We start from the raw sequence: 14,790 nt of genomic DNA, 5'->3' as shown, positions 1-14,790 counted from the left end.
TGAAGTAATTATGTCCTCAGATTTACACTGAACATTGAATTAATGAATACTCAACAATTACTCCTAGCTGAAATGTAGTTAGTTTCCTATGAGCCTCCAGTCATATTTTTTTCAGCTGACAATACATAACCTTGTTTCATATGTGCTTTTGTACAAAGACACGTAACTTAAAAGGTTTTGTTGATATATTAGTGTTACATGACTTTTTATATGAAGACATGAGTAAAGGTCTATTCAACTCTGAAAGGGTATGAACAACAGATCAAAGAAATGATTCCACTAATGTCTACTTTAGTGAACCAGTGAGTTTAACAGGGTTGCTTACAGAAGCATGGATGCCCCAAAAGCCCGCACTAGTGTGGGTGATGGTTCAAAGCTGCATACAAATTGTAGGTAGGACATGTGGTTTAAAAGTCTCTCCAGAAGTTCTAATTGGGGAGGGACTTTATGAATCTATGTTTCAGGAACTTCCTAAGTGTTATAATTCTAATTGACTGAGTCCCTCCAGAAGGGGATGTTTCAATTTGGAGAAAATTGCTGCACATCAGTTAGCATCAAACTGACAGGCACCTGCACTAACTCCTACTTGAACATAGATTATCCATAGTAGGTATTTTCTTGGTTTTTCTTCTGTAAGGTACATTGCAGATTACTTGTGGTTTTGAACATTTGGCAACAATTCAGCACTACTGGGAACATTCAACAGTTCCTTGGTACTGCTTTTGAGATTATTGGACAGTTCCACAAACATTCAGCACTATTTTGGTGTGGCAAAATTCCCTACTCAAAACCATACATGGCATTAATAGACTACAAAAAGGACACTGTCTTATACGGTGAGAGCTCAAGAAAGTAGACATAGCACTGTGATGTTTGAATTTACTGGGGATGCATACTTGAGTGACTCATTATTACACTTTGCTATGTCTGGACATGCTTAAAAATACATTGTTATTTGTTTTAAAAAGTAATTATTATTCATTTATTTATTTTTAAAATTTTCTTTATTTATTTTATTTATTGAGAGAGAGAAAGAGAGAGAGAGAGAGAGGGAGAATAGAGAATAGTCACGCCAGGGCCTCCAGCCACTGCAAACAAACTCCAGATGTATGCGCCCCCTTGTGCGTCTGACTTACAGGGGTCCTAGAGAATCAAACCAAGGCTCTTTGGCTTTGCAGGCAAATGCCTTAACCACTAAGCAATGTCTCCAGCCATATTTTTTTAATTTATTTAAGAGAGAGAATGGGCACACCAGGGCTTCTAGCCACTGCAAAAAAACTCCAGATGCATTTGCCCCTTTGTGCATTTGGCTTATGTTATGGGTCTTTGGTCCTTTTGCTTTACAGGCAAGCCCCTTAACTGCTAAGCCATCTCTCCAACCTGGTTATTGGTTCTGGAGATAAAACATCACAGATATGGGTCATGCATTGTGGAGTTATCCCACAGTTATGGGTAGGAAAAATATCTCTGCATACCATATACCTCAACAAGGAGGGGCCAGGGGGAAGGGGTAGGACATGGATGAGCCTAACAATGGTACCAACTTGACTGTATTCACTGAGTGCAAAACTAATTAATAAAAAGCAAATTAATTTTAAAAATCACAGATAATTTTTAGTGATGAGATAAATTCACAGATAATAAATTTGAAAGTAATAAGGGTCAAGTTCATATTTAATTTATAGAATATTGCATTTATTATTGGAAATTGAAGTAAATGGGTCTTTGTGGAAGGGCATCTATATCTGAAAAAATAGTAATTGATCCTCATGATATCTCTACCATAAATATTTGTTATTAATATCTTTTCATTTGGCTTTTTATATATTGTGCTTTCAAAGGCAGGGCAAGGAAATAATAGGTCCTATAACAAGATTTGGATCAAGGGCTGTAGTTCATTATCACCTCTTCCTGAAAGTAAACCAGTGTGTTAGAGCACTACAAGGCATTGTAGAACTTTTAGTGTAATATGTACATATCTCTTTCACCTGTTAAATGTTAGCTGATATGGTTTATGGCATAGACATTAGCTTTGCATTTGTCTTTTACTGGTATGGTACATGTATGAGGCTGTGTGTATGGTTGTCATTATGGTTAAAAAGCTATCTCTAGAACCAGTGGTATACATTTGGATTCCAAGGTATAAGAATTGACATATTAGTTAAGTCATAGAACTAGAATATTTGATTAGGCTAAATTACTTAATCAACTGAATTGTTAGAGATTTTTATTTCATTATTTCTTAGGCTGGAGGCACTATAAAAACAGTACTGAGACCATAAGGATGCTGTGAGGCAGTAAGATTTAGAACTTACAGTTTAACTAATTTGGGATGATCAGCATGCTAATTATACTCTCCACATTTAAGTTTCATTATCTGCAGATGTAGAAGATATTACCACAGCTACAATAAAGAGCACTTCAAGATTGGATACTTAGTAGGTCCCCAAGAAATATTTCTTTTCCTCATCCTGCTTGTCCTAAGTTTATAAAATTTCTTAATAAAAAAGCTTCTTAGAATTAAACAACATTAAATTTTCATCGCTTACAGTCAAAATGTCATGACTAGCAAATGAAATGCTAAAAGCTACCTATGTCAGTTTTACTTAATAGATTTCATTCTTTAGCGAATCAGATGTCCCCATATAGTTCCTAGCTTTGCTTTCTTAACTCTATTAATGAGAACTAATTCAGTCTAGTATCTGAAAGGATACTAATTCATTCTTGATAATTTATTTTCCAAATATTTGCCAGATACTGTATGAGTGAATTTCTCATCGCTGTGATAAAATACAAAATCAGAAACAACCTAAGGAAGGAAGGATTTACTTTGGCTTCCAGTTCAAAGTTGCATCATGGTGAGGACTATATGGTAGTAGGGGCATGAAGCAGAATTGGCCAGTGTGTCCACAGTCAGGAAGCAGAAAGTGATGACTGTTCATGCTCAACTCTTACTCTCCATTTATACAGCCCAGAACACTTGGACCATTGAATGGAGTGGCATACACCCCACATTTAGGTTGGGTTTTCCTCCACAATTAACATAATCTAGATGTGTGTAGAGTTTTGTTTATATTGTGATGCTAGATTCTATCAAGTTGATAACCCTAATTATTACAAATAATTACTAGGTGTCCTTTGGTATCAGACCTCTTCTACATACAATTCCTAATGGAGTTTATATACATAGTAATAAACAAATATACAAAATGACAAATGTGCTGTGAAGAAAATCAAGGAACTATAAGAGACATAGAGCTGAAGGCCTGCATGGTTTTACGAAGGATGGTAGATGATGTGCTGACATTTGGGAGGAGATGTTTCAGGAAGAGGGAATGGCAGTTCAGGGGTTCCTTAGGGAGGAGCATATGAACCCCAAGAACCATACTCAATAGATGGGAGATGTTGGAGGATTCCTAGCAGGGGAGCAGCATGGGATAGCTCAGATGTTAACAAGATCTCTCACATGATGCTGGTGAGAAAAGAGTACCTGTAGTCTAACGGGGTGAACATTTAGGAGATTTCCTAGTAACCCAGACTAGAGATACTGGCGGCCAACTAATCCTGACCACGGACTTTTTTATATAGGCTTTAGAGCTCCCAATTTATTCTTTCTTTTTAAACAATTTTGATGGTATGGAGTTCTGTTAAGAAATCATTCATTCAGTGCCCTGAAACCTGCCAACCTGCATTTTCCTTTTTCTCTTTCAATAGAACTCTCATACACATTTGAGTCTTTTCTTTGAATGGTCCTTAATACTTTCACCTAACATGACCAGGTTAAACAGCCAAATCCAACAGATTCTTATTTTTCTTTTTAAAAATATTTTATTTTTATTTATTTATTTGAGGGAGAGAGAGATACAGAAATAGGCAGGTGGGGAGGGGAGAATGGGTACACTAGAGCCTGTAGCCACTGCATAGAACTCCAGATGTGTGCAACCCCATGTGCATCTGGATTACATGGGTCCTGGGGAGTTGAACCTGGGTCCGTTGGCTTTGAAAGTGAGCACCTTAACCACTAAGCCATCCCTCCAGCCCATATTTTGCTTTTGTATCAAGGGTGTTTCTAAGGATTGAAGACAAAAGGCAAGTGGATTGAATTTGTTCTGAAACTGACATATGCTCTGTCTCTGGACAAGTTATGTGAACTTCCTGGACCTCTGTATTAGGCACAAGTTACTCATAGGCTTAGAAGAATGATATTTTTGAGGGAAAGGCTTTGTGCTATTTTCCATGTAAGACATTCATGACCCAACAGAAAGGCAGAACCAAGTAACAATGGAAACTAAGATGCTATTTGGTTTTCATGAAAGGTCCTCCTTGGGAGCCCCAAGAGCAGGAACTGGGCTTGAATTTCCATCTCTGTCTTCCAATCCAAGAAATCACAAGTGATATTGATGTCTTCATCTTAAGTCAGTATGAACTATATAGCTCTGATGTTACTAGGTCCACTTGTGGATCAACTCTAGTTTTCCATGTGCTCTTTAACTTATAGAGGTTCCTGACCAACTAAAACCCTCAACTTGTTCCTCACTTCTGCCACTTACTAATGGAAATTTTACCTTGGAAATTTTGCTTAGTGACTCTAAGCCTATCCATATATCTACAAAGTAGAGATTAAACTTATTTCATTAAGTTATAAAGATTAAACACTATAGCTGGGTGCTTGTCCCATAGTGGGTGGAATATTATATTGGCTATTATTGTTGTGATTAGGTGTTATGTTTTATTAAGCATAAGAATTACCACTATCATTTATAGATTTATTCATTTTAATGGTTTGCAGAGCATTCTATGTACTTCTTTGTTTAGGAGTCCTATAAGGCAGGCAGACAAAATAGCAATTTTTGCCTCCATTTAATCAGTAAGAAGACACAGAAGTGGCAATAACAAGTGGCTTACCAAACACATATAGTCCTGACTGGCAGGCAAAATCAGGTCTACTAGGTTTTCTTCCAAACTTGTTTGAGGCTTTTCTACAAGTATATGAGTGTGTAGTATGCATGTGTATATGCAGGCATACATATATGTGGGGTGCATGTGGAAACCAGAGGTCAATGTGTAGTGTCATACTCAATCACCACCTTATTGATTTGCTTATTGGACATATGGATGGTGTGTGTGAGCGTTCACATGTGTGACCAGGTACATCTTCATATATGTGGAGACCAGATGTTGACATCAGATATCTTTCTCCATTACTCTCCACTTTTATTCTTTGTGATGAGGTGCTTCATTGAACCTAGCTAGTCAGTAAATCTCAGGGATTCCCTGTGTCTGCTTCCAGAGATGGGACAGCAGGAATATAACAAGACACTTGGCAATTTAACTGGGTTTTGGAGATCCAAATTTTATCCACTGAGCCAAGTCCATAGACTTTATATTTTTAATTTTACTTAGTTCTTTTTCACTTTTGTTCTTGAATTATAGTGATTTAATTAAAAGCTGGTGGTCATTAGCCTCATGCCACCAAGTTAAATTTGTCATTGAGTTACCTTCTAAATGCTTGGATTTGTGAAATGTTTGCACAGTCTGCTTTCTTTTCATTGAGTGAGGGTTCCCATTTTCCTTTTCTCTTTCAAGTTCTAATGATGAAAGGTGCCTGTAATCATGTCATCTCATATGTCAGCAGAATTTACCAACTTGCTGTAATTGTTTCTCAGTACATTCCAGAAAAAAATGATGAATGATCAGAGAATATTGTCTCTGTCTATAGTAAACATAACCAGTTATTTAACCCAGGTTCTGCCTCTCTTACCCCCACTCTAATTGACAGAATACAAGAAAGAATCTACTTTGTCCTGCTCTTTTAATATCACTGTGAAACAAAATTGAGCATCTGCAGATGACTGAGAGAATGTTAATAAGGTTGATGGGGAAAGTGAAGGAAAAACAGGAGTGATATGCCAAAACATGGAAAATTACTAGGCATAATTCTGATACTGGCATCAGCAACCCTTTTCCATGCCCATTTGCCTCAAGTGCCAAGCTCCATCAATAACCGTACCTGATTGATGTGAATAAGGATGTCAATGACATCTATAGAATAAAAACTTGCCTTTTAGAAGAGAAATGGACAATATCATCAGGATCACTGGTAGCCTGAGTTTTCTTTTGAAAACTAGAGACTTGGTAGAGGTCTCTGCTAAGTACAAAGAAACAATTTGCAGAGGATATATGTTCTGCAATCTCCACTGATGCCTTTTCATATTAACATCCTTGAACTTTGATTTTTTATCATTTGTAAATAAATGTTCTCATCTGTAAATATGGAAGGATCTTTAGTTCACTCTGATGATCTGAGTGAAATTGATAGTATGTATAAAAAGAATTATCTAATCATCAATAGTGTATATTTATTGGCAACTTCACATTAAAGTTTTGTTGATGCATTACAAAATCTTAAGCAATGGTGGTGAACATTTTAAAGATGTCTCCTCTGAGCTGATACTCTACACAGATTATATTGGTATTCTAAAAATTGGAGGTAGCAATTTTTGAAGAGTTCTTTGTATTCTTATTTTTCTTTATTAGTTATGTACATGTTCAGTGTACAAATAGCCATGTTGGTATCATCACTAGCCTTCTCCCTCCTCTGAAGGGACCCACCTTGTTGGGGATTGTGGATCATGCATTGTGGAGGTAGCCATCAGTTATGGGGAAGAGGCAATATTTCTGTGCATAATGTCCCAACTTGTGGCTCTAACAATTGAAGAGTTCTTTACAAAGGAGGGAGCAAAAAGCTTACTTGACTTTGATGAAAGGTAGGATGCATGAAGCTAAAACTCAGAGGGTTGAGACAGTTTTCTTAACTGGGTCACACTGGAATCTAAACTGAGGCAGTGTTGACTCTGGAGCCTGGATCATAATCACTTTAGCTAGTGGCTTAGTGACCAAACCAAAACCTTCAGCAATCTAGACATAGGCTTAGAAGTTAGTAGTCATTCTGCCTTTTGTGAGCAGAAGACCTAGATTATAGCAACAGTGATATTATGGACAAAGTATAAGTAAGTTTTGTTGATTACAGTTAATTTTTCTCTGAGAATAGACTTGGATGAGGAGAAATAATACACAAGAAAATTTAAAATCACATTGTGTTAAAAATCAAATTTAGATTTGCTACACCTGCCAGAGGAAATAATTAATAAAACACATTTTCCTTAAGCAGATAAACTAGGGCAGGATCATTTACATCATTTTTCAGCTGATGCCAATTTACACCCACATAGCAGTTTGGTATAGAGCATACTATAGCTATATTTTTTTGTGTGTGGCTTTTTAGCCTTTGTGACAAAGTGTGTGCCTAGGTGTGAAGGTTATCAACTTAACATTGAATAGAAAATTCAATATTTTTGTACCATTTTTCTTCACATTTAGACCCCAGAAGAACTGGAGGATGATTCTGACTTTGAGCAGGAGGACTATGATGTGCGGAGTCGAACGAGCGTTCAGACTGAGGATGACCAGCTCATTGCAGGGCAAAGTGCTCGGGTGAGTGCACCTTCAGACTTTGGTTTACTAGATAGGGGTAAACTCACCTAAATGGCTAGAGAATACTGTTGAGTTATGGATATTGAGAGCCCAGAGATTCATGGCTCAGACTTGTCGGGAGAAATGCACTTTTTTTTTTTTTTTCCACAGTAGGAGTGACTTTATCTGCCTCTGAATCCTTGGAATCATCTTCTTCCTCTAAAGTTCAAATTTAGCTGTTGGTTTGAAGTAAATACGGACATGAATAATGTATTCTTTTGGGTTGGGGAGTCATGACTAGACAGGGGATACTATAATCAAATTTTTCTTTGTACAATCTCGATTGTCCCTAGTCAAGTCTCTAAGTTTATTTATGTACAAGAAGTGAAGGCAAATGAGGAATTAGAATACCACTTTGATATTGGTTGGATTATTGCCTCATAGTTTTGGGTACACTCTTTGATATTTAAGACTATATTGCCATAAAGTTATTAAATATAGGGGGAACTTTTCCCCCCAAGCCCACCAGTTATCAGAATCACAGCTTCTGTCATGTAATAGAAAGAAGAAATTCTAGAAATACTATTAATATGTGATTTCAAGGTATAAATTAAGAATAAGCAGAAAGTATCATCTCTTCCTGAGAATTTAATACTTCATGACATGGTCTTCTAATATAAGTGGCTCAACGAACATCTGAGAGTTGGACTGATAAGATTGGCTGTATTTCCTACAGGGTAGTTGTATGTAACATAGATAGGTTGTGGCTAATGAAGTTCCTAGTGATTACATAAGAGGGTGGCATGTCCTCTTTCTAAAGGTTAAGCTTTTCATACATTGGCATAATGACAAATTAGATATTCTAATCCTCTGTGTTAAGTTTTACCCAAGAAAGAAAAAGCTCTCAAAAGATGTTGCTCAAGTGGGCAATAAGCAAGTGAAAGCATATCCAATAACTGTAGGTATCAGGGAAATGTAAGTTAAAACCATGTTAAGACTATGTTTCATCCTAACTAGAATGGCTATAATCACTAGTGTGGCAGTCATGTACATATAGATATATGTTTAAATACTATTTAAAAATGTAAATAAAAATCACTTAAAAAATAATGGCTACCATCAAGAAAACAAATGAAAAAAATCTGGTAATATGAGGAAAAAGGAAACACTATATACTGATGGTAGGTAGTAAATTGATACAGTTACTATGGAAATCTGTATGGAGATTCCTCAAAAAACTGAAATAGAACTAGCATATAGCCTATATATAAGACTCCTAGGAATATACCCCAAGGACTTTAAACCAATGTATTCTAGAGATTCTTGTACAACCATGCACTATTCACAATAGCCAAGATATGAAATCAACTAGGTTTCTCAACAGATGAATAAATAAAGAAAATATTGTCTTTATATGCACAGTGGAGTTTTATTTATTTATAAAGAATCAAAGTATGGGGCTGGAGAGATGGCTTAGCGGTTAAGCGCTTGCCTGTGAAGCCTAAGGACCCAGGTTCGAGGCTCCATTCTCCAGGACCCACGTTAGCCAGATGCACAAGGGGGCACATGCATCTGGAGTTCGTTTGCAGTGGCTGGAGGCCCTGGTGCGCCCATTCTCTCTCTCTGTCTCTCTCTGCCTTTCTCTGTCCGTCTGTCGCTCTCAAATAAATAAAAAATAAACAAAATTAAAAAAAAAAGAATCAAAGTATGTACTTTCTGGATATATATGAAAGCAGAAAGGAGGTAGTGGAAGAGAATACACTACTTACAGGGGTGTAGAGGATGAGAGACTAAAGTGAAAAAATAAGATGATGAATATGTTAAAAGTATATTATATATTTGAAAGAAATTATCTGTATGGAACACCATACTGTACATAATGAATTTATGCCAATAAGCATAAATAAAATATAGTAGTATAAGCCTGAGATGGAAGTGTTTGGGCATGTGGGGTGGTTAGGATACCCCAGAAGGAACATAATATCTTAGGAATTTTGAAAAAAAATGTGAGAGTAAAATCAAGATAACTCAAAAAGACTTTGAACTTAAAATCCAATTTGTCTTATATACTGCAGGCCTTGATAGCCTTATCCTGAAATCAGATGACTGTAATTATAGGTGGAGATATATAGGAGAGATATGAATGTAAAAGATAGAATATCAAATATCAGGTGGCACCATGTATAGCGATACACAATTGTACTCCCAGGGCTTAGCAGGTAGAGGTAGAGGAATGGCATAAGTTCAAGGTCATTCTGGAATACATATGGAAACCCTAGCTCAAACAATACCAAAGGTTTGGTTGTTCAGTGATAGAGAACTTGCTTACCATGCACAAAGCCTTGGTCTTGATCCCTAACTAATGGAATGGAGAGAGGGAAGGAGGGAGAAAGAAAAATATATTGGCTTTGATTTTGACAAATTTAGTATTTTTGAGAGTGAGAGCATTGGCACAACAGGGCCTTCAGCCACTGTAATCAAACTACAGATGGGTGTGCCACCTTATGCCCATGTGCAACCTTGTGTGCTTGCATCACCTTGTGCAACTGTCTTACATGAGATCTGGATAGTTGAAAACATGGGTCATTGGGCTTCACAGACAAGCACCTTAACTGCTTAGCCATCTATCTAGCCCCCCAAATTTAGTTTTTATTAGTAAGTGATAGAGTTAATGAAAGGCACTGAGCTTATACACTGCTTGAATTCCCTGAATTCCAAACACATCATTTGTAAAGTGTAAGCAGTAGACTTATAATAAGGATAGTATTTGTCACATAGTAAGTGCTCACTAAAAGTTGGCTCTGATAATTATTATTCTTTGAAAAAGATGTCCCTTCTGACCACATACTGGGACAGTAAACTGCATTTAAAAAAGGACTAAACCTACTTTGAAAATTCTCTAGGCTGTTTAATCTTCCCTAAAATGTTGAAAATTGGGAACGTCATTAAGCCAGAATCTTCTTGGCATGATAAAAAACTAATTAATCAAGCCAATTCATCTCCAAAATTAAGTAAAGCCAGCATTTTATATCAATGATAAAGGACAAGTTTGTATAATTCATCCCAATATTAATCAATTCAAAGTTAATTTCATTGACTGGCTTTATCTCTGTATAGGTAACAACCCTGGTTCCTAGTTTTGTAAAAGAACAAGACATTTTATATAATCCTTGTTTTGCTTCATAATTACTCTCCTGTGAAGATGGCATGAATAATCAGTTAAGAAGAATAGAGTCTGAATGAACATCTGTACACCCCTTAATATTAGACATTTAGTCAATGTGTGGGAACAAAATTCAGATGGATCATCCTCGTCATTTATCTTCACCCTTTTGTTCTTTTTCTTTAGCATGGAATGTGAGCAGGGTCACAGGTAGTAAAGAACAAAGTTGTTTTATGGAGCACTTGTTCATTTGTCTTTGAGGTCCATCCTGAGGTCTGTGTGATTAACTTGAGCAAACAGCTTCACTTCTTGAATGAGCCCACATCAGCCTGGATTATATAATGACAGAATTCTAGCTCTTAAGTTAGAAATAAGGTGTGCATTGGGTGGTGGAGATGATAGATGGTGGAACTCTCAACCACAAAGGGTAATAAGCTGGTCAAAACTGTGAAGGACGTACAATATGTTTGAAGCATTAGGTCTTCCCACAAATAGCTCTTTCTGCTACTGGCCTATTTTGTTTCTTTTCAGAGAAAATCCTGAAATAATGTAAATTAATGCAAAAGATATTAAAGTGGAAGGTGAACTTTTAGAACCTTCCTTCAACATTGTGCTCTAATTCTAGAGATGCAAGTATTTCTTATTTCCTTTATCTGTTCAGCCTACTGCTTCTCTATATTTGAGGTGGTTGGAGAAGGAATGGGAATAGATGTTTGCAGTCTAGTAATGTATGATGCTATCTTGCCCTATGACCTTTAACATGGCATCTTTTAAACTGTTTCTTCAGAGATTGACATAGTTTATACTGCTATGTGACAGCCTTTGTGTTCTTAACCTTAGTGATAGAATATGTTACCTGAGGTCACATAGACCTAAGTTTTAAATATGGTCTTGGAAAAGCTTGGTGACTTTGGGATGACTCTCTTAATCTTTTTATACCTCATCTCATGTGTGTATAAATGTGACATACATCTTTATATGTCATAATGATGTCAGAAGAACTGAGTTATAAAATGTGTCATAGGACTTATCATTGTTGGCAGCTTAAGGTCACCATTCATGGGAAAGCTAGCCAGATTACTTAATATTAAGAAACTGGATAATTTAGGCAATTGTGGGTGTTTCTTCCTGAATTAATGGAACAATTATCTCAACTGCTCAATTTACTTCACACTCTGACAGTAATGAAATTTATAAAACCCCTATTTAATACTTTATTTATTCTCCTGCTTTAAAATTAAATTAGGAGTTTTTAAAAGCTAAAAGCATCTTAAGAAAATTCAGGAAAAGACTTTAGCTCATTGGCAGCTACATAAGCAGAAGCAGATGTAATGACACTTGTACCCATGTCATACTCCATTAAGTGTGTCATGCAGGTCAAGTACCCAACCCCAATCAAAATAATATCTTCCTCACAGTTATGCTTTGATGAAGCCAGATTTTTGTCAGAATTGTATCTTTATAAACTGCTTATATATCTGTTGACTTCTCTTGAATGATGTTGATGTAGTAATTATAAACATGTTCAAGCAGTCCATGAAGATACTTACTAAGCTTCAACTCTGAGCAGGATGTGAAGGTCTCTACCATTTGGAAACACACTGAGGGCCCAGGGATAGGGCAATATGAGAAATCAGTAACACAGCAGGAGTGTTTATATTCAAGGGATGAAATCAACAGAGGAAGTTCAAGTGTTATTATTGACATAGAATTGTACACCTATATTATTATTTTTCTTTCTATGACTAAATGCATGACAAGAAAGAATTTAAAGGAAGAAGGGCTTATGTTGGCTGGCAGTTTTAAGTGACAAAAATCTCTCATGGTGAGGAAGACACTGTGGCAGGAACATGAAACAGCTGATCATATTTCATCCAATTTCAGCAAGCAGAGAGCAATGAATGCTTATGCTCAGCTGACTCTTGTTTTTTATCCAGTCCTGAAATCCAGCCCATGGAATAGTGCCACCCACACTTAGGGTATATCTGATTATCTCAGTTAAACTCACCAAGAAAAACTCTTGCAGAAAAGACCATTTAAATCACAACATCCTTCAGTGCAGACATCCACCTTGTTGGAGCAATGAAAGGCACACTGTTCTCTCTCAGAAATGAGTGCAGAACCTGGTGTCTGCTAGTCATCTTCCAAGTTTTGGCTTTTATTTCTACAAAGAAAATATCTAATCAGTTGATTTCATAATGGTTCCTTTGAACTTGTCTAAATAAAACACGATTAGCTCTTTTTATTTTTTTCACACTTTAAAAAAATATATATTCACAAGCAGAGAGAGAAGACAGATAGATGGGAGAGAATGGGCATGCTAGGGCCTCCAGCCATTTGAAAGGAACTCCACATGCATGCACTACTCAATGCATCTGGCTTTACTTGGATCCTAGGGATTCGAACTCTGGTTGTTAGGCTTTGCAGGCAAGTGCAAAGACATCTTCCCAGCCCATGATTAGCTCTTTTATATGGGAGGGTCAAGTGAATCTAGGATAGGGGATGCTGCAAAGAAAAAAAAAAGTAATTTCTGTCAATCCAAGCCTATCAAAAATAAAATGGAATTAACACAGTACCACAAATATGAATTCATGACAAACTCTTATATATTATATACTGTCTAAAACTTCGTAAAAGTACTGTAAGATGTTTTTCAAACGATACCCTGTTAAGTATTTTAACTATAGTATTTATACCAGTATAGCTTTAAGCATGGTTGTAATTTATCTACACAGACCGATACTTTATGAAATCACTTATATGCTTCTATGAATTAATGATGCCTCGGTAAGAAGATGCAATGGCTAAGTAGCAACTGGTTTGAGAATGTGTTAATGCAAATGAGAAAAAAGATGCCTCTTTCTTTATTCTATGAAGTTTCAGCACAAAAGTGCATGGCTTGGTTGGCAGTGCTGTGATTTCAGTAGCCTTTGCCCACTGGGCCAGGAGACCCTGTACAAGTGTACATGGCCATATGGTGATGTGGATGTACACACTGCTTAAGAGTGATTCTAGTTAACTGTGCTCCTCTATCTTATAAGTTATGTAACATTTGGTATTGAAGTAATCTCTCTGAGCCAAGATTCTACCCTTATTAATGAAGACACTAGGATTATAGTGTTCAAGTACATTATGTTATGTTATCCATAAATTATACCATACTTCTGTTACATGTCCACAAAAAATCACATTTATCTTTTACTTATAGGTAGTCATATAGACTTTGGACTCTGGAATCATCACTCCCCTTTTCATTAAGTAGTATAATCACTGTGTGAATTAAGCAAAACTAATGGCAAAGGTGATTATAAAATAATGTAAAAACCAACACCATTCAGGCTTTCTTGCACTTTGAGAAAAAACAACATACATCTTGAATCACTTGTTCAATGAATGGGTTTTCACTGGGGAAAAACAACAACAACAAAAAAAAAAAAAAAAAAAAAAAAACCCTTTAGATTCCCCTAGTCATGCTATCTTGGTCTCTTCTGAAAAACATATGAATGACAGAACCAGAGGAAGGATCAAAGTACCATCCACAGTCTGTGAGTGTGATTGTGGATGGCTGAAACCTTCCACTTGGAATATGATATGTGAATTCTCTGTTATTTGCAGGATTTATGTTCTATAAAATATAAATGGATACTTAAATGAATAAATACATAACCACTGCTGCTAAGAGAAACATAGGTTTCCTGAGAATACCTATTCATGTTCTCTTCATGTGATCCATGCAGAACCATGTTTACAGGGTGTTTCTGTGTAACTATTTTATTTTACATTGTTGATTCACTGAACTCAAGACCAATAGCACTTATGCACATGTACATGATGCTTATTTATCACATGTATTTTCTCAAGGAATGTCACAGCTGTTTGTGATTAGAGGCACTTGACATTATGCTTAACAATCATTTGAAAGAGTGAAATCACCAACAGAAAGCACAACAATACAAAAAAAAAGTGGCACTAAAAAACTACAAAAATGATCATTTGTTTATAGCATGAAAGTCAAAAGAAGGCTTAAAATTGCCTTTCTCAATTTCCTTTGCAAATATTCATATTGGGTGACTTAAATTTCTCACTTCTTTCCCCATTGTTTGCCTGTGTGCTTCAAGTATTGATTTGAGTTTACAAATATATTTTAGAAAGTC

At 36.2% G+C, this 14,790-nt stretch overlaps 1 protein-coding gene across 3 annotated transcripts in view; it reads left to right on the top strand.

Annotated features, from left to right (window-relative positions):
* Ctnna2 (catenin alpha 2) overlaps window positions 1–14,790 on the top strand; it is a 1,209,750-nt gene that overhangs the window by 1,140,517 nt on the left and 54,443 nt on the right. For all 3 annotated transcript variants that reach the window (XM_004660539.2, XM_004660538.3, XM_045151911.1), the window contains one exon: window positions 7,381–7,494. In XM_004660539.2, the coding sequence (XP_004660596.1) occupies window positions 7,381–7,494 (114 nt within the window). The remainder of the gene's footprint in view (window positions 1–7,380; window positions 7,495–14,790) is intronic.

Source organism: Jaculus jaculus, chromosome 6 (genome assembly GCF_020740685.1).
Source record: "Jaculus jaculus isolate mJacJac1 chromosome 6, mJacJac1.mat.Y.cur, whole genome shotgun sequence".
Taxonomy (NCBI): Eukaryota; Metazoa; Chordata; class Mammalia; order Rodentia; family Dipodidae; genus Jaculus; species Jaculus jaculus.
The sequence above is the reverse complement of the archived record's forward strand: the minus strand, read 5'-3'. Positions and strand labels throughout refer to the sequence as shown.